Source organism: Phocoena phocoena, chromosome X, assembly GCF_963924675.1.
Source record: "Phocoena phocoena chromosome X, mPhoPho1.1, whole genome shotgun sequence".
Classification (NCBI taxonomy): Eukaryota; Metazoa; Chordata; class Mammalia; order Artiodactyla; family Phocoenidae; genus Phocoena; species Phocoena phocoena.
Window position 1 is genome coordinate 127,138,737 of NC_089240.1, and position 26,560 is coordinate 127,165,296.

Consider the following 26,560-nt stretch of genomic DNA (forward strand, 5'->3'; position numbering starts at 1 on the left):
TTTCTCCATCATTCTTTCCTCTACTCTCTCAGCTCCTCCTCTTTAATTCAACTTCTAACAACTGACTTGCTATCCATTTTTCCTTGGCCATCTTCTTGTCTCCCAAATTCTTTCAGAAGCACATCAATAAATAGTAAATTTAAAGTAATGAAGGACTAGCATACAGGCAAGCACACTTCATGTATTCATCACATATTTACCAGGTATGCATTATTTGAGTTTCATTGTGTATAATAACAAATGCACAGAACCTGCACCAAAAGATCACTCATTAATGTGGGAGGCAGCTTCAGGAAGTGACAACTGACAGCAAGAACCAAGAAAGTTTTTAGTGTTGGGGCAAAGAATCTTACTGAACTGGAAATGTGTTCAAAATTATTCTTTTAAAAGCAAAATTTACATACCTAAAATCTCTAATGATAATGAGTCATGAAAAACATAAAACTGTGATGGTTTTATGCTTTGGGAGCAGAAAAGTATGAAATACATTATATATATAATATATATTCATATATATATTAAAAGTTATATTCTTAAGTTGTGTGGACATTCACTTATATGAAACTCCTCAGCATTTCCACACAATGTGGCATAAAATATATGTTGCTATAATTTTGTATTTATATATGTAACATTGTACGTTTCAGAAAATAGCTAACATTATCTCACTTGATTCTCACAATTCTGCATCATATGGATAGTTTGTTGCTGCAGTTAAACCTAGGCTATTCTGACTGTCACAGTGTTCATGCCTGTGTATATGGCTGTAATTCTGTGTATTTAAATGCCCTTGACTATGTATATACCTGTGTATTGGTCTACACATGTCTCTGAGTATGCATAAACATTTATACATTGTGAATGTACATCTCTGTGTGTCTGAAAATGTTCATATGGCCAACTCTATTTTTTATTGAAATATAGTTGATTTGCAATATTGTGTTAGTTTTAGGTATATAGCAAAGTGATTCCATTTATATATATATATATATATATATATATATATATACACACATATATATATATATATATATATATATACACATACACTTATATACATGTAAATATTTCAGATTATTTTCTATTATAGGTTATTATAAGATATTGAATATAGTTTCTTGTGCTATAACAGTACATCCTTGTTGTTTATCTATTTTATATATAGTAGTGTGTATATGTTAACCCCACACTTCTAATTTATCCCTCCCCCCTCCCTTTCCCTTTCCCCTTTTGGTAAACATAAGTTTGTTTTCTAAGTCTGTGAGTCTATTTCTGTTTTGTATAGAGATTCATTTGTATTATTTTTTAGATTCCATGCATAAGTGATAGCATATAATATTTGTCTTTCTCTGCCTGACTTATTTCACTTAGTATGATATTTTCTAGGTCCATCCATGCTGCTGCAAATGGCAATATTTCATTCCTTTTTATGGCTGAGTAATATTCCATTGTGTGTGTGGTAATATTCCATTGTGTGTGTGTATGTGTGTGTATCACATCTTCTTAAAGCAATCATCTATTGATGGGTACTTGTATTGTTTCCATGTCTTGGCTATTATAAATAGTGCTGCTATGAACATTGGGGTGCACATTATCTTTTCAAATTAGAGTTTTTGTTTTTTCTGGGTATATGCCCAGGAGTGGGATTGATGTATTATATGTTAGCTCTATTTTCAGTTTTTTAAGGAACCTCCATACTGTTCTCATAGTGGCTGTACCAATTTACATTCCCACCAACAGTGTAGGAGGGTTCCCTTTTCTCCACACCCTCTCCAGAACTTATTATTTGTAGACTTTTTAATGACAGCCATTCTTATCGGTGTGAGGTAATACCTCATGTGGTTTTGATTTGCATTTCTCTAATAATTAGTGATGGTGAGCAGCTTTTCATGTGCCTGTTGGCCAACTCTCTATACTTGTGTCTATAATATATACGTCTGCAAGTGTGCATACCTGCAAATGTGTTAGGAAGTATATGCCTATATGTACATTTCTAATCTGTAACCTTGACAGAATTTTCAATGGATAGCTTAAAACATGCTGATTTCAATCCTGGTCCTACCCCAGTATACTTTAGATGAGCTGCACCACTCTCTGACCTCATGGTGTAGAGGAGGGTTCCATTGTCCACCAGTCTGAGCAGCTTGTTAGGTGTGGTCATGTTATGGGCCACTGATTTCTTGCCATTGTGGAAGAAGGTGTCAGGGGTCCAGATCTTACTAGCCAGGAGATTATTCAGTGGAAGGATCTTCATGGGTCCATCAAATTTCAGTCTTTCATCATGCCATGTCTGTCGAAAAAATACATCAATGGTGTACTCCTAAGGACAAAAAGAGAGAGAACAATGTTTCAGTTGAGTTCTGGTAGTGACCCACAGTGCCCTTAGCAAATATTAATTATTTTGCAGTATTTCCTCTAATGCAGAGAAGCAGCAGTCTATTAACAATAGTTACTAGTAAGTAGGGCAAATGATTATGATTGAGAAAAAATGTCTTGGTGATCAGTAAGTACATAGATAATATGTTTGACAAGATTTTGCTTAGGAAGATCACTGCCAACACTGCCCTGCACATCATGCAAGCTGAACACAAGACTTTGCCTTATGAAAAGGAAAGAGCTCCCTTCTCTATGCAGTGGCATCTCTAATAAGAGCAAACTCCTTACCTTATCTCTTCTACTAAATGATCCCATATGAACATCAAAGGCCAATATAACAATTACCATAAAACTAAAAATTTAAAACACATTCATTCGATTCTCTAACAATAAGTCTAATGAGTTAATATCTTATTATCTTCAATAAATAAGGAACTCTTACAGATAAGATAAAAACAAACACACAAATAGAAAAATGGGTAAATGACATGAACAGAAAATTCATGAAATGGATTAAAATTGCTAATAAACATGAAGAACATTTTCAAAATTGTTGTTCATCTAAACATAAATTAAAGTTACAATAAATGTTCCAGGTTTTGGTAACAGCAGACTAAATCATTTGGATATACCTTCCTACAGCTATTAATTATAAAGTTTGAACTAAAAATTATGGACATATAGCTAGATAGATATACAGACTATTTGAAAACAATGGGGAATGATTGAAAGCAGACAAAAACTTGAAGAAAGTTTAGTCTTGAAAGATGGCAGCACATGTGCTCAAGGCACTGCATACCCTGATGAAGGGCTGAAGCCTGTAGGAAGGGAGCCTTTCCCTAATTGGTCCACAGAGGAGCCACATTTATGTAATTTGTCTAGAGGGGATACATTTCCTTATCTGCAAAAAGGCACTATATATGCTAACAGCTTGGGAGCTAGATAATAAATAGGTAGGATAATGATTTATAGTACAAAAACCTGAGAATGCTGAGACTAGAGGAACTTTCACTTTTAGGCAATCTCTTGAATTCACTTTAGCTCCTAAAGAGTCTCAGCCCCACCCATCTGAAACCTTGGGATATTGGAGCTTTTGGAAAAAGCCAACCAGAGATTTGATGACAGCCCTAGGTTTCCTTCAGGAGAGGGTAGGAGTGTAGAGAAGAGGGGGAAGAACTGACATGTTTCATGTCTAAACTTTAGCACGGTTGAGGGCAGGGACTGCGTCTTATTCACTACTGTATCCTAGTACCATGCCCTCAAAAAATCTGTGTGGAAGGGATGTATTCAAATCCATTTTATTCTTTCATCTTGCTGTGTTTTCAATAAAAGAGAGATGGTTTTTAAAAAAAAAGAAAAAAGATGGCAGCAGCAACAGATTAAAATTGTGTTTGTGGCTTTTCTTTTCTAAAGGTCCTCTCCCAAACCTAGAATTTCTGTGGCAGATACCACAGCCTTAATGGCTCAAAGTGGCCAATAATATGGAAATTTAGGAGTGGGAGTCCTGGAAGCAAGAGAGTCACAGAGGGGATAGGACCCCAAATCTGAGTATATACTTTGCCCCAAAACCTGGCTGACCACTACATACATAGTGAAAACTCTGAGGCTATGGAAAAAAATGCAGGCAGAAACAATAGGGGAGTCTTCCACTAAATGATAGATGACAAAACTGTGGTGGGTGATGTTTGTGAGTTAGGCAGAAATCAGAAAAATTACTGGCTTAATACCTCAGAAGACAGAGCTCAAAGCTGGCCAAAGAGCTGAAAAAGCAGGGGGAAGCCTTGGAGAAAAACAAAACCACTGAGAGGGAAGTCCCAAAATCTGAGTAGAAACTGCTTTGACTGACGACTAAACTACACAAGGCATGGGGGACACATCTAGGTAGTCAGGTAAAACAAAGAAGCAGCCAGAAGCTACTTAAAATCCTTTGGCTTAAAATTCCTTAATAGTTTCCAGTTATACCTGGAATAAATTCTAATACCTTTCTCTTACTTAGAAAGTACTTCATAAACTGACCCTTGTCTTCTTCTCTAAGCTCTTCTCCAACCACTTGTAGCTCTACAAATTAGCCAGTCTGGCTCTTCTTCTCCTCCAGCACACCAAGAATACCCCTGCCTAAGGATTAGGAGATTATATAATTTATTGTCTAAACTGGAACACTTTTGAGAGAGGAGGCTTTATCAATAGTTATATTTCAGGACAACATGTGTAAGCCAGGACTATGCCAGGTTTAAAGCTGGAATTAGACTCCCACATAAAAGCAAGACCCTGAAGGTCTCCAACCTCAGGAGAAGGGTGAATTACATAAAAGAAACTAGATAAAACCAGTCCACAACATGAAAATTCAGAAAGGAAACTTGTCTATCCAAGCATGAATTCTGAAATGGACAGGAGTTTAGGGGAAGCATTTCTACTGAGATTTAGCAACTTCAAGCCTAATCTTATATGAGATCAATATTTAAATGTACACTTGGTTTGGGGCTTAAAAGCTAAGAAATTAACATAAAAATAGGTCTCAGGATGGGGATACCTCTATATTGACTTACAAAAGCAAACACTGTAAAGAGACATGGCCATAAATAAATGCTTGCTGAAAGGAAGTTCACAATCCACAACAATGAAACACCTAAGGAAATGGTAATAAGCAAGAGTCAGCTGATACAACATGCAGCTGAATTATACCCCTTCCAAGAACCTCACATAACAGAATAATCAAATAGATATTATAAAGGAACTATAATTAAAGTGATAAAAGTATCAAAGGAGATTGAGAACATGAGAATAGATCCAAACATTATGGGGTAAAAGCAAGAAAAAACAGATTTTAAAAAGGTCTATTTGAATTAGATATTCTGTGAAAGAAAAATAGTCACTGAAAATAAAAACTCAATGGATATGTTACACAGAAGATTAGATATTATTAAAGAGAGATTAGTGAACTGGAAAATACATGTGAAGAAAACTTGTTCAGTGTATATTTCTAACAAAGTTCTAAAGTGGGAGACTAGAGAAAATGGGGGGAAATAATAAAGTGCTAATGGATGACAGTTTCTCAGAATTGTTGAAATATAAGCATCCTTAGCTTCAAGAACCTTAATCACTTGCAAGCTCAGTATGAAAAAATATATCCAAGCCAACCACAGTGGATTTGAAAAATACCAAAGAGGAGATCTTAAAAACAACAAAATAGAAAAGACATATTATCCACAAAGAAACAGCAGTTTGATAGCAGACTTCTTGAAAAAAATAATAGAAGCCAAAAGAATTCTATAGCCAACTAGATTATCATTTGAGAGTGGTTTCAAAATAAAGATGAGTTTAGATAAATAAGATAATATTTTCCCATGGCTGGATCACATACAGTATTCAGGCCTCATTCAGAAGTCTCCACATCAGAAAAGCATTCTTTGACCATCCTATCATAAATAGTAATCCCTCTTCCCCTTACCATGCGTTATTTTTCTTCATGCATTATTTTGTCAGATAGCTCTGACAAAATGTATTTTTATTTGCTTACTCTTCCTTTCATTCCACTAGCCTGGATGCTGCATGAGAGCAGAGATTTTCTTCAGTTCACTGCTATATTCCTAGCACCTAAAATCCTACCTGACCAATAGTAGCTGGTTTATAAATATTTTTGAATTAAAAAATGATTGAATGAATCCTCAGGAAAGGAACTACTAAAAGAAGTTTTTCATATAGTTGAAAATGAAACCAGCAGGAAGATTCAAGAAGGAATGGTGAGCACAAGTGTTGACAAACTTATGGGTAAACTAAACAAATAATGGCTCTCTACAAACGATGTTAAGGACTATAAAAACAAAGTGGAATAAATAACTACAGTAAGCCAAATGGAAGGAGGGAGTAGGGATACATGGATTAATATATTCTTGTACTATTTGGGAGGAGAGTGGAGATATTAAATTTAACGTCAAGTATATATATCAACATTTAAGGTAACCATTAAGAATATACTAGAAATAAAATGCAAAACTTACAAAAGAGTAGAGAAAAAACCAAGGGGAATATAGAAAATGCTTCAATCCCATAGAAGGCAAGAAAAAATAAAGCATATAAAAACATGGGGGAAAAGGATATATAAAATCAGATAGTAGAAAAAAACAATATAATCTAATGATAAAAAAACAATGTAGCTGTATGTTATGTGTATACAAGAGTCACACCTTAAGGGCACATGAAAACACAAGTTGAAAATGAAGCGATGGAAACATATGTATGGATAAATCCTAATCAAAATAAAGTCATAGAACTATAAAATACAGACAGCAAAATAAAGTCATAGAACTATAAAATACAGACAGTAGGGACTATAAGACTAACACTTTTGTTTAGGATGAAATATTACACTAAAAAATGGAGTATATCAAGTGAAAAAAATTCTTAATTTTTATGTATGGATAACATGGACTCAAAATATGTAAGGCAAAAATTGAATTACAAGGAGAAAATGACAAACCCATAGATTCTCAGTAAATGAAAGACCAATCGAACCAATAATTTGTATGATAAAATAAGTGAAGAATCCTTTTGACAAGCATAAAGTAAGGAATACACATAGACTTAACACTTAGTAAACAAACAGTATTTTTTTTTACCAAAAATAGATGATCATATGTTAAGCCATAAAGCAAATCTCAAGAAACACAAAAAGATTTCATATCCTATAGACCACCTTGTTTCAATATGAGGCATTAAATTAGAAATTAATAATAAAGTTTTACATTTGAAAATTAGAAAACCCGCTAAAATTTTTTTAAGAAAACAAAGAAGAAACCATAAAGGATATTAGAAAATACTTAGAACTGAACAACAGTGAAAATGTTTATAAATGAAATCTTGTATTCAACTCCTCAAGTGCTGCTTAGAAGGAAATTGATAGCCACAAAGAAGTCTTAAAGATGGTCTTTAAGAAAGGGAAAACCATAAGCTAATCTGCCTCAAGAAACCAGGAACACAGAATTTCCCAAGAAAAGTAAAGAGAAAAATGATCTACACAAAAGGAAAAATCAGTGAAACAGAAAACAACAACAACAAAATAATACAGATGATGCACAAAATCCAAAACGGGTGGCTTTGACACACAAACAATATAGAAAACTGACAATAAGTTTAATCAAGAAAAAGCAAGAAAATGAGGGAAAATTTGGGGCAAGGGGTAGAAATATAGATTAAATAAAATTGGGCAAAGCAAGTTGATAATTTTTGAAGCTGGGTGATGGATACATGAGGTTCCATTAAACCATTTTCTCTACTTTGGGGATTGTGTGTGTGTGTGTGTGTGTGTGTGTATCATATATATAATCACTGCCAGCCTGTAGATAATAGATTGTAGGGAACTGAGAGTAGAGAGAAGGAAATCAGGGGCTTATTACAGTTTGATATGCCAGAGACAATGGTGGCCTGAGCCAGAATAGTAGCAGTTCAGGTGATAAGTGGTTTAATATGAGAACACCTATGAACATAGATACAAGAACCATGAATAACGGATTTTTTTTAATTTTTGAATTTCATTTTATTTATTTTTTTATACAGAAGGCCCTTATTAGTCATCAATTTTATACACATCAGTATACACATCAGTGTATACATGTCAATCCCAATCACCATTCATCACACCCCCACCCCCACAGCTTTCCCCCCATACATTTGTTCTCTACATCTGTGTCTCAATTTCTGCCATGCAAACCAGTTCATCTGTACCATTTTTCTAGGTTCCACACATATGTGTTAATATACAATATTTGTTTTTCTCTTTCTGACTTACTTCACGCTGTATGACAGTCTCTAGATCCATCCATGTCTCAACAAATGACCCAATTTCGTTCTTTTTATGGCTGACTAACATTCCATTGTATATATGTACCACATCTTCTTTATCCATTCATCTGTTGATGGGCATTTAGGTTGCTTCCATGACCTGGCTATTGTAAATAGTGTTGCAATGAACATTGGGGTGCATGTGTCTTTTTGAATTATGGTTTTCTCTGGGTATATGCCTAGTAGTGGGATTGCTGGATCATATGGTAATTCTATTTTTAGTTTTTTAAGGAGCCTCCATACTGTTCTCCATAGTGGCTGTATCAATTTACATTCCCACCAACAATGCAAGAGGGTTCCCTTTTCCCCACACCCTCTCCAGCATTTGTTGTTTGCAGATTTTCTGACGATGCCCATTCTAACTGGTGTGAGGTGATACCTCATTGTAGTTTTGATTTGCATTTCTCTAATAATTAGTGATGTTGAGCAGCATTTCATGTGCTTCTTGGCCATCTGTATGTCTTCTTAGGAGAAATGTCTATTTAGGTCTTCTGCCCATTTTTGGATTGGGCTGTTTGTTTCTTTAATATTGAGCTGCAGGAGCTGTTTATATATTTTGGAGATTAATCCTTTGTCAGTTGCTTCATTTGCAAATATTTTCCCCCATTCTGAGGGTTGTCTTTTCATCTTATTTATGGTTTCCTTTGCTGTGCAAAAACTTTTAAGTTTCATTAGGTCCTATTTGTTTATTTTTGTTTTTATTTCCATTACTCTAGGAGGTGGATCAAAAAAGATCTTGCTGTGATTTATGTCAAAGCGTGTTCTTCTTATGTTTTCCTCTAGGAGTTTTAGAGTGTCTGGTCTTACATTTAAGTCTCTAATCCATTTTGAGTTTATTTTTGTGTATGGTGTTAGGGATTGCTCTAATTTCATTTTTTACATGTAGCTGTCCAGTTTTCCCAGCACCACTTATTGAAGAGACTGTCTTTTCTCCATTGTATATCCCTGCCTCCTTTGTCATAGATTAGTTGACCATAGGTGCGTGGGTTTATCTCTGGGCTTTCTATCTTGTTCCATTGATCTATGTTTCTGTTTTTGTGCCAGTACCACACTGTCTTGATTACTGTAGCTTTGTAGTATAGTCTGAAGTCAGGGAGTCTGATTCCTCTAGCTCTGTTTTTTTACCCTCAAGACTGCTTTGGCTATTCGGGGTCTTTTGTGTCTCCATACAAATTTTAAGATTTTTTGGTTCTAGTTCCATAAAAAACGCCATTGGTAATATGAAAGGGATTGCATTGAATCTGTAGATTGCTTTGGGTAGTATAGTCATTTTCACAATATTGATTCTTCCAATCCAAGAACATGGTATATCTCTCCATCTGTTGGTATCATCTTTCATCACTGTCTTATAGTTTTCTGCATACAGGTCTTTTGTCTCCCTAGGTAGGTTTATTCTTAGGTATTTTATTCTTTTTGTTGCAATGGTAAATGGGAGTGTTTCCTTAATTTCTGTTTCAGATTTTTCATCATTAGTGTATAGGAATGCAAGAGATTTCTGTGCATTACTTTTGTATCCTGCAACTTTACCAAATTCATTGATTAAAATCCGAAATTTGTTTCCCAGCCAGAGTGATCATTAACTATTCTTCCTTGTGACACAATGGAAGTTCAGCTAAAAATACCCTGAAATTTATTTGACCAAAGCCTGCCCTATCAGGAAAGAGACATTCTGCTGCTTCTGCTTAATCATGAGGGAGAAGACAAACAAGCAACTGGAAGATGAAACTTCAGAAGAGATAAAACATCTGGATTGTTTGAAATGTCTCCAGAGCCTCTGCACACCCATGTGTGCCTGCTTGGGTGGGAAAATAGAAGGGAGATGAGCTGGTTTGAGCAGGAGCTATGTGTATGTTTCTGTAGTATCCCTGAATTTGGGTATCTGTTTGCACATGTGTGTCTATGGAGTGCCTGGGATGGTGTGTAGGCTGTTTTGCTTTATTCTGTATATACTTTCTTATTTTGTCTGAATGTATTTATGGGTGTTCATTCATAAGTGAGAGTGAATGAGTATGTGTGGGTGTGTGGGTGTGTGTGTGTGTCCAAAGAGTAGCTTCAGTTGCTTTCTTATGAAAATCTTAATCAATCACTAATTCCCAGCAACACAAAGAGAGCTTCACCTCCCTGGTGAGTTTGGTTATCCCCAGTGGACTATGAGCTCTCTGAATATAGGATTCCCTAGAGCCCCTTAATGCAGAGTTGGGCCTCTGAGGAGTACTTGTTGAATGAGCAAATGTCAACAGTTTTATTTCATGCCTGGATCTGAAGCTGTGGGCATTAATGGTCAACAGGTTGAGAGGGGGCAATCTAGACATACAGGCTTTCCTGTTGCCACTAAGAGAGACTCACATCCTCCATCTGTCTTACATCAAACATGTCCCTCACTGAGCTCTCCCTATGTGTCAAGTACTCTATGAAGTGCCAGGGAAGCCATGGAGTACTTGGTACTTGCCTTTAAGGAGTTCACAGGGAATTTACTATATTTCTGTATCCCTTTCTTTATTCCACACTTAAAAGACAAAGTTCAGGACTCTACCTTCCCCCTGCCTGGCATCACAACCACTCATGACTTCCTCTCCTGAGAATTAGCTTGTTTCTCCAACTGACTCCTACACCTTGCCTGATTGAAATAAGAGCCATGTAAAATCAACATACCTAAACCAACTCTCAGCCTCCAGTCTGCTCCCCCTTGTAGTTCATGCTGTACAGACTGCCAGATCAATCATTCTAAAACAACACATGTATATTTTTACTGCCCTAGTCTAACCCACTCAATGGCTCTGTATTACCTATAAGAAAAAACTCTATCATGACAGTACACAACTGCTTGTAGTTACCCAACAGATCTAAATAAGCTTTTTCCCCTGCTAAGTAGTAGTCCCACTGAAGATAAAGAAAAAAATCTATGCAGTGAGCATGGGTATTTCATATTTTTGAACATAGTTTTTCTGATTTTAAGATTTTAAACACAAAGTCACTCATTCAACAAACCTTTTTGGAGCATCTAATCACTGTCTGACATACTGAGCAGATAATAGCTTCTTTGTGTCCCTTCATGATAATTTTTCAAATGACAATATTTGGTATCTGAAGTAGATATTGATCAGATGCGCCATTAGGACAGGGTCTCCTGCCTCAACTCTCCACTGCATGCCTTGCTTTGGCACAAAGGGAGAATGGTAGGAGAAGGGGAAGTCCTTGTAGATGTCTCATGAGTCATCCCCTTGCTAGTTCTGCTGTGCACTACCCTATTCCTTTTTTTTTTTTTTTTCTAGGTATAAGGGTGTTTTATTTTTAAACATCTTTATTGGGGTATAATTGGTTTACAATGGTGTGTTAGTTTCTGCTTTATAACAAAGTGAATCAGCTATACATATACATATGTTCCCATATGTCTTCCCTCTTGCGTCTCCCTCCCTCCCACTCTCCCCATCCCACACTTCCAGGCTGTCACAAAGCACCGAGCTAATATCCCTGTGCCTTGCGGCTGCTTCCCCCGAGCTATCTACCTTACTACGTTTGTTAGTGTGTATATGTCCATGACTCTCTCTCGCCCTGTCAAAACTCACCCTTCCCCCTCCCCATATCCTCAAGTCCGTTCTCCAGTAGGTCTGCGTCTTTATTCCTATCTTACCCCTAGGTTCTTCATGACATTTTTTTCCCTTAAATTCCATATATATGTGTTAGCATACGGTATTTGTCTTTTTCTTTCTGACTTACTTCACTGTGTATGACAGACTCTAGGTCTATCCATCTCATTACAAATAGCTCAATTTCATTTCTTTTTAAGGCTGAGTAATATTCCATTGTGTATATGTGCCACATCTTCTTTATCCATTCATCCGATGATGGGCGCTTAGGTTGTTTCCATGTCCTGGCTATTGTAAATAGAGCTGCAATGAACATTTTGGTACATGACTCTTTTTGAATTTTGGTTTTCTCAGGGTATATGCCAAGTAGTGGGATTGCTGGGTCATATGGTAATTCTATTTGTAGTTTTTTAAGGAACCTCCATATTGTTCTCCACAGTGGCTGAACCAATTCACATTCCCACCAGCAGTGCAAGAGTGTCCCCTTTTCTCCACACCCTCTCCAGCATTTATTGTTTCTAGATTTTTTGATGATGGCCATTCTGACTGGTGTGAGATGATATCTCATTGTAGTTTTGATTTGCATTTCTCTAATGATTAATGATGTTGAGCATTCTTTCATGTGTTTGTTGGCATTCTGTATATCTTCTTTGGAGAAATGTCTATTTAGGTCTTCTGCCCATTTTTGGATGGGGTTGTTTGTTTTTTTGTTATTGAGCTGCATGAGCTGCTTGTAAATTTTGGAGATTAATCCTTTGTCAGTTGCTTCATTTGCAAATGTTTTCTCCCATTCTGAGGGTTGTCTTTTGGTCTTGGTTATGGTTTCCTTTGCTGTGCAAAAGCTTTGAAGTTTCATTAGGTCCCATTTGTTTATTTTTGTTTTTATTTCCATTACTCTAGGAGGTGGGTCAGAAAGGATCTTGCTGTGATTTATGTCATAGAGTGTTCTTCCTATGTTTTCTTCTAAGAGTTTGATAGTTTTTGGCCTTACATTTAGGTCTTTAATCCATTTTGAGCTTATTTTTGTGTATGGTGTTAGGGAGTGATCTAATCTCATACTTTTACATGTACCTGTCCAGTTTTCCCAGCACCATTTATTGAAGAGGCTGTCCTTTCTCCACTATACATTCCTGCCTCCTTTATCAAAGATAAGGTGTCCATATGTGCATGGGTTTATCTCTGGGCTTTCTATCCTGTTCCACTGATCTATCTTTCTGTTTTTGTGCCAGTACCATACTGTCTTGATTACTGTTGCTTTGTAATATAGTCTAAAGTCAGGGAGCCTTATTCCTCCAGCTCCTTTTTTCGTTCTCAAGATTGCTTTGGCTATTCGTGGTCTTTTGTGTTTCCATACAAATTGCGAAATTTTTTGTTCTAGTTCTGTGAAAAATGCCAGTGGTAGTTTGATAGGGATTGCATTGAATCTGTAGATTGCTTTGGGTAGTAGAGTCATTTTCACAATGTTGATTCTTCCCATCCAAGAACATGGTATATCTCTCCATCTATTTGTATCATCTTTAATTTCTTTCATCAGTGTCTTATAATTTTCTGCATACAGGTCTTTCGTATCCTTAGGTAGGTTTATTCCTAGATATTTTATTCTTTTTGTTGCAATGGTAAATGGGAGTGTTTTCTTGATTTCACTTTCAGATTTTTCATCATTAGTATATAGGAATGCCAGAGATTTCTGTGCATTAATTTTGTATCCTGCTACTTTACCAAATTCATTGATTAGCTCTAGTAGTTTTCTGGTAGCATCTTTAGGATTCTCTATGTATAGTATCATGTCATCTGCAAACAGTGACAGCTTTACTTCTTCTTTTCCGATTTGGATTCCTTTTATTTCCTTTTCTTCTCTGATTGCTGTGGCTAAAACTTCCAAAACTATGTTGAATAAGAGTGGTGAGAGTGGGCAACCTTGTCTTGTTCCTGATCTTAGTGGAAATGCTTTCAGTTTTTCACCATTGAGGATGATGTTTGCTGTGGGCTTGTCATATATGGCTTTTATTATGTTTAGGAAAGTTCCCTCTATGCCTACTTTCTGGAGGGTTTTTATCATAAATGGGTGTTGAATTTTGTCGAAAGCTTTCTCTGCATCTATTGAGATGATCATATGGTTTTTCTCCTTCAATTTGTTAATATGGTTTATCACATTGATAGATTGGCGTATATTGAAGAATCCTTGCATTCCTGGAATAAACCCCACTTGATCATGGTGTATGATCCTTTTAATGTGCTTTTGGATTCTGTTTGCTAGTATTTTGTTGAGGATTTTTGCATCTATGTTCATCAGTGATATTGGCCTGTAGTTTTCTTTCTTTGTGACATCCTTGTCTGGTTTTGGTATCAAGGTGATGGTGGCTTCGTAGAAGGAATTTGGGAGTGTTCCTCCCTCTGCTATATTTTGGAAGAGTTTGAGAAGGATAGGTGTTAGCTCTTCTCTAAACGTTTGATAGAATTCACCTGTGAAGCCATCTGGTCCTGGGCTTTTGTTTGTTGGAAGGTTTTTAATCACAGTTTCAATTTCAGTGCTTGTGATTGGTCTGTTCATATTTTCTATTTCTTCCTGATTCAGTCTTGGCAGGTTGTGCATTTCTAAGAATTTGTCCATTTCTTCCAGATTGTCCATTTTATTGGCATAGAGTTGCTTGTAGTAATCTCTCATGATTTTTTTTATTTCTGCAGTGTCAGTTGTTACTTCTCCTTTTTCATTTCTAATTCTATTGATTTGAGTCTTCTCCCTTTTTTTCTTGATGAGTCTGGCTAGTGGTTTATCTATTTTGTTTATCTTCTCAAAGAACCAGCTTTTAGTTTTATTGATCTTTGCTATTGTTTCCTTCATTTCTTTTTCATTTATTTCTGATCTGATTTTTATGATGTCTTTCCTTCTGCTAGCTTTGGGGTTTTTTTGTTCTTCTTTCTCTAATTGCTTGAGGTGCAAGGTTAGGTTGTTTATTCGAGATGTTTCCTGCTTCTTAAGGTGGGCTTGTATTGCTATAAACTTCCCCCTTAGAACTGCTTTTGCTGCATCCCATAGGTTTTGGGTCGTTGTGTCTCCATTGTCATTTGTTTCTAGGTATTTTTTTATTTCCTCTTTGATTTCTTCAGTGATCACTTCATTATTAAGTAGTGTATTGTTTAGCCTCCATGTGTTTGTATTTTTTACAGATCTTTTCCTGTAATTCATATCTAGTCTCATGGCGTTGTGGTCGGAAAAGATACTTGATACAATTTCAGTTTTCTTAAATTTACCAAGGCTTGATTTGTGACCCAAGATATGATCTATCCTGGAGAATGTTCCATGAGCACTTGAGAAAAATGTGTATTCTGTTGTTTTTGGATGGAGTGTCCTATAAATATCAAGTAAGTCCATCTTGTTTAATGTATCATTTAAAGCTTGTGTTTTCTTATTTATTTTCATTTTGGATGATCTGTCCATGGGTGAAAGTGGGGTGTTAAAGTCCCCTACTATGAATGTGTTACTGTTGATCTCCCCTTTTATGGTTGTTAGTATTTGCCTTATGTATTGAGGTGCTCCTATGTTGGGTGCATAAATATTTACAATTGTTATATCTTCTTCTTGGATCGATCCCTTGATCATTATGTAGTGTCCTTCTTTGTCCCTTTTAATAGTCCTTATTTTAAAGTCTATTTTGTCTGATATGAGAATTGCTACTCCAGCTTTCTTTTGGTTTCCGTTTGCATGGAATATCTTTTTCCATCCCCTTGCTTTCAGTCTGTATGTGTCTCTAGGTCTGAAGTGGGTCTCTTGTAGACAGCATATATAAGGGTCTTGTTTTTGTATCCATTCAGCCAATCTGTGTCTTTTAGTGGGAGCATTTAGTCCATTTACATTTAAGGTAATTATCGATATGTATGTTCCTATTTCCATTTTATATATTGTTTTGGGTTCGCTACTATAGGTCATTTCCTTCTCTTGTGTTTCGTGTCTAGAGAAGTTCCTTTAGCATTTGTTGTAAAGCTGGTTTGGTGGTGCTGAACTCTCTCAGCTTTTGCTTGTCTGTAAAGGTTTTTATTTCTCCATCAAATGTGAATGAGATCCTTGCTGGGTAGAGTAGTCTTGGTTTCAGGCTATTCTCCTTCATCACTTTCAGTATGTCCTGCCACTCCCTTCTGGCTTGTAGGGTTTCTGCTGAGAGATCAGCTGTTAACATTATGGGGATTCCCTCGTGTGTTATTTGTTGTTTTTCCCTTGCTGCTTTTAATATGCTTTCTTTGTATTTAATTTTTGACAGTTTGATTAATATGTGTCTTGGCGTGTTTCTCCTTGTATTTATCCTGTATGGGACCCTCTGTGCTTCCTGGACTTGATTAACTATTTCCTTTCCCATATTAGGGAAGTTTTCAACTATAATCTCTTCAAATATTTTCTCAGTCCCTTTCTTTCTTTCTTCTTCTTCTGGAACCCCTATAATTCGAATGTTGGTGCGTTTCATATTGTCCCAGAGGTCTCTGAGACTGTCCTCAGTTCTTTTCATTCTTTTTTCTTTATTCTGCTCTGCAGTAGTTATTTCCACTACTTTATCTTCCAGGTCACTTATCCGTTCTTCTGCCTCAGTTATTCTGCTATTGATCCTATCTAGAGTGATTTTAATTTCATTTATTGCATTGTTCATCGTTGCTTGTTTCATCTTTAGTTCTTGTAGGTCCTTGTTAACTGTTTCTTGCATTTTGTCCATTCTACTTCCAAGATTTCGGATCATCCTTACTATCATTATTCTGAATTCTTTTTCAGGTAGATTGCCTATTTCCTCTTCATTTGTTAGGTCTGGTGGGTTTTTATCTTGCTCCTTCATCTGCTGTGTGTTTTTCTGTCTTCTCATTTTGCTTATCTTACTGTGTTTGGGGTCTCCTTTTTGCAGGCTGCACTTTCGTAGTTCCCGTTGTTTTTGATGTCTGTCTCCAGTGGCTAAGGTTGTTTCAGTGGGTTGTGTAGGCTTCCTGGTGGAGGGGACTAGTGCCTGTGTTGTGCTGGATGAGGCTGGATCTGGTCTCTCTAGTGGGCAGGTTCACGTCTGGTGGTGTGTTTTGGGGTGTCTGTGGCCTTATTATGATTTTAGGCAGCCTCTCTGCTAATGGGTGGGGTTGTGTTCCTGTTTTGCTAGTTGTTTGGCATAGGTTGTCCAGCACTGTGGCTTGCTGGTCGTTGAGTGAAGCTGGGTGCTGGTGTTAAGATGGAGGTCTCTGGGATATTTCCACCGTTTAATATTATGTGGAGCTGGGAGGTCTCTTGTTGACCAGTGTCCTGAAGTTGGCTCTCCTACCTCAGAGGCAGAGCCCTGACTCCTGGCTGGAGCACCAAGAGCCTTTCATCCACACAGCTCAGAATAAAAGGGAGAAAAAGTAGGGAGAATTAGTAGAAGTATGAGTAAAGAAAGAAGGAAAGGAGGAAAGGAAGGAAGGAAGAAAGAAGCAAAGAAGGAAAGAAAGGAGGGAGGGAGGGAGGGAGGGAGGAAGGAAGGAAGGAGGGAAAGAAGGAAAAAAGACAGAAAGAAAGATGATACAGTAAAAATAAAATAAAGTATAATATAGTTATTGAATTAAAAAATATTTAGAAAAAAAAAAAGGGACGGATAGAACCTTAGGACAAATGTTGGAAGCAAAGCTATACAGAGAAAATCTTACACAGAAGCATACACATACACCTTCACAAAAAGAGGTAAAGGGGGAAAAATCATAAATCCTGCTCCCAGAGACCACCTCCTCAATTTGGGGTGATTCGTTTTCTAAAGGAGGGAAGGAAGGAAGGAAAGAAAGAAAGAACGAAGGTAAATTATAATAAAGTTATTACAATTAAACTTAATTATTAAGAAAAAGACTTTTTAAAAAAAAGTCATGGACGGATAGAGCCCTAGGACAAATGGTGGAAGCAAGAGTATACAGACAAGATCTCACACAGAAGCATACACGTACACATTCACCAAAAGAGGAAAAGGGAAAAAAATCATAGATCTCGCTCCTAAATTCCACCTCTTCAATTTGGGATCATTCCTTGTCTATTCAGGTATTCCACAGATGCAGGGTATATCAAGTTGATTGTGGAGCTTTAATCCGCTGCTTCTGAGGCTGCTGGGAGAGATTTCCCTTTCTCTTCTTTGTTCTCACAGCTCACAGGAGCTCAGCTTTGGATTTGGCCCTGCCTCTGCGTGTAGGTCGCTGGAGGGCGTCTGTTTTTTCGCTCAGACAGGACGGGTTAAAGGAGCCACTGATTCGGGGCCTCCGGCTCACTCAGGCCGGGGGTTGGGGGATGGGGGAAGGAGGGGCACTGCGTGCGGGGCGGGCCTGCGGCGGCAGAGGCAGCGTGACGTTGCGGCAGAGGCTGGCGTGACGTTGCACCAGCCTGAGGCCCGCCGTGCGCTGTCCCGGGGAAGTTGTCCCTGGATCCCGGGAACCTGGCAGTGGCGGGCTGCACAGGCTCCGCGGAAGAGGGGTGTGGAGAGTGACCTGTGCTCGCACACAGGCCCCTTGGTGGCGGCAGCAGCAGCCTTAGCGTCTCCCGCCCGTCTCTGGGGTCCGCGGTTTTAGCCGCGGCTCGCGCCCGTCTCGGGGGTCCGCGCTTTTAGCCGCGTCTCGCGCCCGTCTCTGGGGTCTGCGGTTTCAGCCGCGGCTCGCGCCCGTCTCTGGAGTTCCTTTAAGCAGCGCTCTTAAACCCCTCTCCTCGCGCACCAGGAAACAAAGAGGGAAGAAAAAGTCTCTTGCCTCTTCGGCCGGTGCAGGCTTTTCCCCGAACGCCCTCCCGGCTAGTCGTGGTGCACTAACCCCTTCAGGCTATGTTCAAGCCGCCAACCCCAGTCCTCTCCCTGAGCTCCGTCCAAAACCAAAACCCGAGCCTCAGCTCGCAGCCCCGCCCGCCCCGGTGGGTGAGCAGCAAGCCTCTCGGGTTGGTGAGTGCCGGTCGGCACCGATCGTCTGTGCAGGAATCTCCCCGCTTTGCCCTCCGCACCCGTCGCTGTGCACTACTCCGCGGTCCCGAAACTCCCCCCTCTGCCTCCCGCAGTCTCCGCCCGCGGAGGGGCTTCCTAGTGTGTGGAAACTTTTCCTCCTTCACAGCTCCCTCCCACTGGTGCAGGTGCCGTCCTTATTCTTTTGTCTCTGTTTTTTCTTTTGCCCTACCCAGTTACGTGGGGAGTTTCTTGCCTTTTGGGAGGTCTGAGGTCTTCTGCCAGCCTTCAGTAGGAGTTCTGTAGGAGTTGTTCCACGTGTGGATGTATTTCTGGTGTATCCGTGGGGAGGAAGGCGATCTCCGCGTCTTACTCTTCCGCCATCTTCAAGGTCCCCCCAAGGGTGTTTTAAATGTTGAGGCTTTTCGCTACCGTGAAGCAGAGTCGTTCACCTTCTGCCTCTTGAGACCCTGAGGGGAGAACGGACCTTGACAAGTCCGTTGAAAGGGAGGGTGGCCGGGCTAAAGTCCAGTAGGGTAGGGAGGGAGTAGCTGCCTGGGAGGTAAAGGCCAGAGGCAGGGCCAGATGTAATGTTCTACCCTATTCCTTGAATCTGTTCTGATGCTCTCTTCATCCTCACATCTGTAGAAGGACCCGTTTCTAGTAGGTTTGACTCTTCCTCCAAACACTTTACATCACCATGGTCCATCCACTTCTCCGTTGAATAGGGCTTGTTTGCAAGGAATGGGCTTCTACTTTTTTGGGGGGGATGGACTTCTTGAATGACACTACCAGTTGCTAGACTGAGAGTCCCCACCATGTGCACTCCTCACATGACCTATATGTGCTGATATGTGTGTGGTACTGAAATGTGAAGTGTGAGGTCAGACAAAGTTTAATTGAGGATAGGGAGAAAAGCTGAATTTTGAAAGAGATGTTATAGAAGGGAAAGGTACTCCTGGTGGGGGATATATGCTTGATATGTGAATAGGTGGGAAGAGCAGGGCAAAAGATGGATTTAGCTAAATGTAGGATGATGAGGGTAGGGCATTCATGAGACAAGACTTCTCCTTAGAATATAGCTCCAAGGCCCTGCCATAGGAAAACCTCAATTTATTTTCTTTGATCTGTTGCATCATCTTTCACTTTTACCTTTGCAGAAACTATACTTACCATGTCAGTGTCTGACACAGGGCCAAAACTGGTCACGTAGATGTCAGTCTTAACTTCAGTCACTGCATCTGGTTGAAAGAAAGTAGAAAAGCAGAGTGTTATGAAAGACTGTTGCCTTAGCTCAGAGAGAGTCCAGGGCAGTACTCCAAATGATAGCAAACTTGTTACTTCTAAGAAAGGATACTTGGTACAATCATAGGAAAACCCCTTAAAAAACTCTCACTTGTACTATTTCTTCACAGAGAATATGCTAGGCACAGGAACAAAATCCATCCCTTTAGGTAACATTGAGAATGGCGGCAGAACCTCCAAACTCCAAAGCTTAGTGAGAACCCTTCGAGATCTCTAACATTCACACCTGCTGGGCTCTCACACTGGGATTATCCCTACCTGTGGTAGGTTACAAATGTTCCAAGAGCCAACCCTTTTCCACTTTCAGGAATGTAGGATGATTGTACTCCTAAAGTACGGAAGGGATGTGTGACTGGTTTTGGTTGTAGGAGGAAGTAATATGTGTCCCTCCCTGGCTGCAACAATTAATGTCCAACGCAAGACCCTACCTGCCATGGTCACCATGGAAACATATGTTAATATGGAGCTACTATAAGATTGAAACAGCCTGGAATGATGACCCAACACTTGGAGGACAACGGCACTGGAGAGTTGCCTGGATCCACAATAGACTTTGCATCAATGAGAAGTACTTTTGTTGGGTTAAGTGACTGAGATTTGGAGATGACTGATATCACCTGATACACTCTCTTTGCATTTTTTTTCTATTGCAACTGTGTATTTACTCATCTGCCTTGCCACATAACCCAAGAGCTCCTGAAGGGCAGTGTCCCTGTTTTGTTATCTCTGTATCCTCAGTACATAGAAAAGGAGCCTGTTATTGAGATGGTGCTCACTGAACATTTTTGGTATTAATGGATGAATCTCATCACATATATATTTGCCAAGTTGGAAAATGATACTCAGAGAAGTGAAGTTATTACACTGCTAAGTTTCTCTTTTCCTCCTTCTGTCATCCCTGTTTACCCCATTGCAGCTCAGACTAGCTCACCCACTCAAGCATACCTCAGAGTACAGGGTAGCCTACCTCAGCTTAGCAAAGTCAATTACAGCCTACCAAACACCTCATCATTACACTAAATTCAAACAAGATCCACTCCAGCCCAGCATACCTGACCCCAGTAGAGCACACCAGTAACACAGCTAATACCAATAAAGCCCACATAGGACTTGATATACGTATACTATAATGAGGCTGGTTACTGCAGTCTATGGCAGTATTTCTTTAATTTTTAAATTTTATATTTCCTTTTTAATTGAAGTATAGTTGATTTAAAGCATTATATTAGTTTTAAGGGTACAATATTGTGATTTGACATTTTTATAGATTATGCTCCATTTAAAGTTATTGTAAAATATTGGTTATATTCCCTGTGCTATACATTACACTATTTCTTTTTTCCCATGGAGAGGTAATGGACACACATACTCCATTCATAGCATATTCACTATATTCATCCAGTCCTGGGTCCTAGCCCAGATGTACTTTATGTCTTACTGACTTCACATTTTCCAGAGCCATCTCTTAGGCTCTTAATACACTATTCCCCTACACAGGCACAAAGTATACTTAAGGTCACTGTACACATCCACAAACATTCCATTTTCAAAAGAGACTATGAGTATCATTTAATAATAATCGACACTGTAGTCAATTCACCAAAACACACAATCTATCTACTTCCAAGCTTAATCAGCAAATAACATGTCTCTGAAGCTAGAGTTGTGTTTTAAATATTTGGGCTCTCATCTAGAGCACAGTCTTCCCTCAGAGATATTTCTGTGCTTCAAGGACAAGAGACAACACTTCAGAATGCAGAACATGCCCCCTAAACACTTGTCTCTTCAGATACACTACCAGATTCATTGGCTGGGGAAACATTGCCATACCCCAAAGTACATAAAACAAAATTAATTAATTAATGGGAGAGACCACAATTACATTTGAATCCAATATTCCAGGCAGGACATAGTTAGACACAGAACAACTTTCTAAACCAATTTAACTGTAAAACTGTAAGATAGCTATGCAGATTCAAAACAGGGGCCCCAGGGACTTCCCTGGCAGTCCAGTGGTTACAACTCTGTTCTTCCACTGCAGGGGATGTGGGTTCGATCTCTGGTTGGATAACTAAGATCCCACATGCCACTTGGCACAGCCAAAACAAAAACAAAACAGGGGACCCAGACTATAGGAGAAAAAGAAGAGAGATAGTGGTGATAAAGTCAGAAGACTGCTCTAGCTCTAAGAGGAGAATGGAATCACTGTAGGTAGAAAAGGAAGAGTCTTTGACTGGGGTGGGAAGGCTTGCGTTCTGGATCTCTGTCCGACTTGCTGAATGCCTTAAGACTTTTCTTCTTTTGGCTTTTCTCTTGTATGAGGGTTTGGTATCAAACAAATTTGAATTTTCTCTCTGCTCTAACTAGGAACTCTGAACGCAGGGCCAAGCAAAAAGCATCTGACTAAAGGTGCCCAATGGTAGCAAAAGGCAAGTTTTCTCTGCTGCCTGAGGAAGGTAGGAGGTTTGTATGATCAGGCCACCCAATGTGGCTGTTCTCTTGCTCTCTGTACATCCCCTGCTCCACCAGTCCCTGCTTCACCTACACCCACTCACATGACTGACCTTCCCTCAATCATAGGGCCTAATCAGTAAATGCCTATGTACTTGTCTCTGGCCCCAGCTAATGATCTAATCTTTAGATCAGAACTATGTCCACTGTGATGATTTATGAAAGGGGCAGTGAGGGGTGAACCCCTCTTCTGGTTTCCCTGGCAACCAATAAGCACCGACCTAAAGTCAATACTCATGTAACTGGTAACCTCCCTCCCCATCCCACCTGGGAGTGAAGACTGCCACCAAGTCCTGCCCACCTCTGCTGCACATGGTGGGGTGTCACTCCAGGACCTTGGTTCAGACAAGGAAGATTCCCCTTAGCCATGAAACCATTGATGTCTCTGTCGCTGACTCCAGGCTCTTTCTTTGGTCTCGAGGCTGGGAAAGTACAGGGCTTGCAGGTCTGAAGGGTGCAACCCAACAAGGTTTAATGCAAATAAGGTATTCCTCCTCTCTCTCAACTGTTCACTGTCATTTAAAAGACACCCATTGGGACTTCCCTGGGGATCCAGTGGTTAAGACCTCACCTTCCAATGCAGGGGGTGTGGGTTCGTTCCCTGGTTGGGGAGCTAAGATCCCACATGCCTTGCAGCCAAAAAACCCAAAACATAAAACAGAAGCAATATTGTAACAAATTCAATAAAGACTTTAAGAAAATGGTCCACATCAAAAAAAAATTTTTAACATCTTTATTGGAGTATAACTGCTTTACAATTGTGTATTAGTTTCTGCTGTATAACAAAGTAAATCAGCTATACATAAACATATATCCCCATATCTCCTCTCTCTTGCATCTCCCTCCCACCCTCCCTATCCCACCCCTCTAGGTGGACACAAAGCACCAAGCTCATCTCCCTGTGTTATGTGGCTGCTTCCCACTAGCTATCTCTTTACATTTGGTAGTGTATATTGACATTCCCCCAGTGTTGCACACAGGGACCACAAAGCCCCAATGACTAAATCCCATTTTTTGACTAGGAAATCCAGCTGCCTTGGAGCAGGGTATGTGACAACACACAGAAGTACCCTGCAGAAGTAATGTACAGTGATTGAAAGCATGACTAACTGAGTTTGAATTTAGGTTCTGCCATTTACACTTTGTGCGCCTTTTGTCACTTAACTTCTCTATGCCTGTTTCTTCATGTGGAAAATTGGAATAATGATAGCACATACCTCAGAATTGCTCTGAGGATTTAAGGAGACAGTATTGAGACCAATAGTTAGAATAAATCCAGTGTTCAATATATGTTACCTGCTGCTGCTGCTTAATACTATTCCAGAGGCAAGACCATATGAGACACCCATAAGGCCAAGTGGACAGAACTCACCCAGAAGTCTAAGGTCCTCAGTCCCAGACAAAGAAGAGAGTATCCACCCACCACTCTGGCTCCTCTGTGTGAAGGAATGATTAGAAGTTTGCTATTTCATTTAATTAAATGAAAAGACCAGTGAATTACACTAAAACTGGTGAGGGCTACAGTTCATAGTCTAGCCCTTGTTCACAGCCTTCTCATTTTTCAAATGTGAAAAATGATTTAATTTGGAAATGAGGTCTTTTTTCTTTTTTTAACAAATATTTTCCAATGCTCCTTGGTTCTTTTTTATTTACTTTGGAGATCCAATTTCCTTCCAATATTACCTTCTGAAACCAAAGGTGAATAGAATTATCTTTTCCTTTTGCAAATTTACTGTGGTATTGGAAGCTAAACACACATGCCCTTAGCCCTCAGTGGGAATCCCATTGGTGGGGAACTTATCAACCAGTTCCTAATGTCATTCCAGCTTGCTTTTGATCTGAAAGAGTAAAGATACGCCAATCAGCAAGTGATCACTGTGTTTATATTGACTATGTTGCTCATACAAACTGTATTTTCTAGTTTGAATTAAAATAGATCCCCAAGAAGCTATGAATTTTCTCCTCTGAGCAGAAACCAGAGTAGTTTCCCCAACTCTAGCTTCTCCACTCCAGCACACACATAAACATTGGTCTTAGTAGTGCCCTTTGGATCCACACAACAAAATCTGCTTCTTGTTCTTTTGAGAGTTAAAGACGTTCAGAGATTGAAGGAAAGTGATCATGGTACACCTAAGTCTTCTCTTCTTGTTCCTTTCCAGATTAAATATCCTGACTTCCTTTGTGTCTCCCCTCTTTTGACATGGTTTTAAGCAACCTCACTATCCCACATTCACTTTCCTCTAGATTGGGTCTGATTTTTTTTACTGGCACTCTGAAATATGTTTTGTGATGAAACTTTGTCACAGTGCTATTAGACAGGATCATAAGATGAATGATATGAACAAAAGCCAACCATACCCCTTTATCTCATTACAGGCTGTGACGGACTCTTCAATCTTTCCCGATAACAGTCTTCCTGACAATAGTGAGGTTTTAAGGATTGGGACTTTGACTAAAAGAACAAAGTCCTGACTTTTATGTTTTCCTACTTCCATATCACTGGGAATTTTAGAGAATAAGTGTTTGTTACTGTGTACACTTTTCATCTTGAAGAGAGACTAAGCTACTAGAAATGAGCTCCCATGTGACTCGCTGGGTCTGCTAGCAACATGGATTTAGGGAGTGGGCTACAATGACTTATGGAGAGCCTCTCGGAGATCTGAGAGCTGGAGTGCTCTGTTCTGTTAATGGCCCTTTCATTTGTCTTTTACAAACCTTGGGGACTGAGATACTGTAAGTACTCAGTGACACACACACACCATAGCATTAATCACAGATAAACTCTTCAGAGGAATCACAGACAGATGGCTTAAGGAAGCAGATATGACAAAACTCTGCATTAGAGGTCCTAAGTTCTAATCTAAGCTCTGCAATTGACTCATACCCCCTTTTGCAGGCTGTCTGGGCAAAGCTCATAACTTCTGACATTTGGTAGGCTAGAGGTCTAGCACTGTGTTTATGCTACTTCATCTAGTGTCTGCCACCTGGAATGTACAGCAAATCTTAATAGCTAGCTACATGAAACATATGTTTATAACAAAACACCAGCAAGAAGTTCAGTCTTAATGCACCCCCAAAATTCATCTTTCAGTCCCAAGCCAGTTACAGTTGGTGGGCAGTACACACCATTCAGATCACTCCACTTCATTCACTGGTTCCACAAAAACACTGATTCCTGGGCTATCATCCTCGGCATTTCATCTTCCTCATCATTATCTCATTCTTTAATCTGGCATTTAACATTTAATTTGTAAAGTACCAACACATATTTCAAGTGTCAGTTCAAATGGTCCCATTTGTCTGTCACTCATTCTAGATGTTTCCCTCCTCCAACTTTTCCTTTTCCCTTTCCTGTACACCTATTATTTGTTACCTAACTCAGTACTTACCCAGCATGTAGTGGAAAAAGCATTGAACCTGATTTCAGAAGATCTTAGTACAGGTCAAGTAGTGATACTGACAAGCTACTATGATCGTGAATGAGACTTTTGTCTCCTTGAGCCTAGGTTTCCTTAATTAGGATATGAAGTTTCGGCACAGAGATCCCTAAAATCCATTTCAAAAACTATGCTCTGTTTCTTTGGTCTTGTGGTTTCTAAGCTCAGAGTAGATCAGAGGCACTAAATTAGAACTGAAGAAGAGATAGGGCAGTGGCAAAAACAAGAAATAAGCACTAATGTAGTAAAGAAAGTGGTAGGAAAAAAGTAATAATATCCAGGCTTTTCTCAGAACAGGTTGCTGTGCTCAGTGCTTCTAGTGGCATTAATATAGGTCTACAGAAGGACCTTCCTAGAATATCTTTGCCCTCAGACCTTTTTAGAGACATCCCTTCCTTGTGATGGGGATCAAAGGCAATATTAGGATTTGTAGCTCCAGAGAAAATGATGGGCAGATGTGTGGAAAATAGAGGTCACTTCCAAGAGCTAGTAGGATTTCCTTGGGGCAATATTATAACAAAATTAGAGAGGGAATTTGAAGCAGTGCTCAAATAATGACCAAGAAATAAGTTGGAGGCCAACTACACAATGTCTTCTCCACTCT

General features: G+C 39.2%; 1 protein-coding gene across 2 annotated transcripts in view; it reads right to left on the reverse strand.

Moving 5' to 3' along the window:
* The window catches only part of GABRA3 (gamma-aminobutyric acid type A receptor subunit alpha3), a 282,373-nt gene that overhangs the window by 81,105 nt on the left and 174,708 nt on the right, over positions 1-26,560 (reverse strand). For both annotated transcript variants that reach the window (XM_065901349.1, XM_065901350.1), the window contains 2 exons: positions 19,877-19,944; positions 2,100-2,320 (listed from right to left, as the gene is read on the reverse strand). In XM_065901349.1, coding sequence (XP_065757421.1) covers positions 2,100-2,320; positions 19,877-19,944 — 289 coding nt within the window. The remainder of the gene's footprint in view (positions 1-2,099; positions 2,321-19,876; positions 19,945-26,560) is intronic.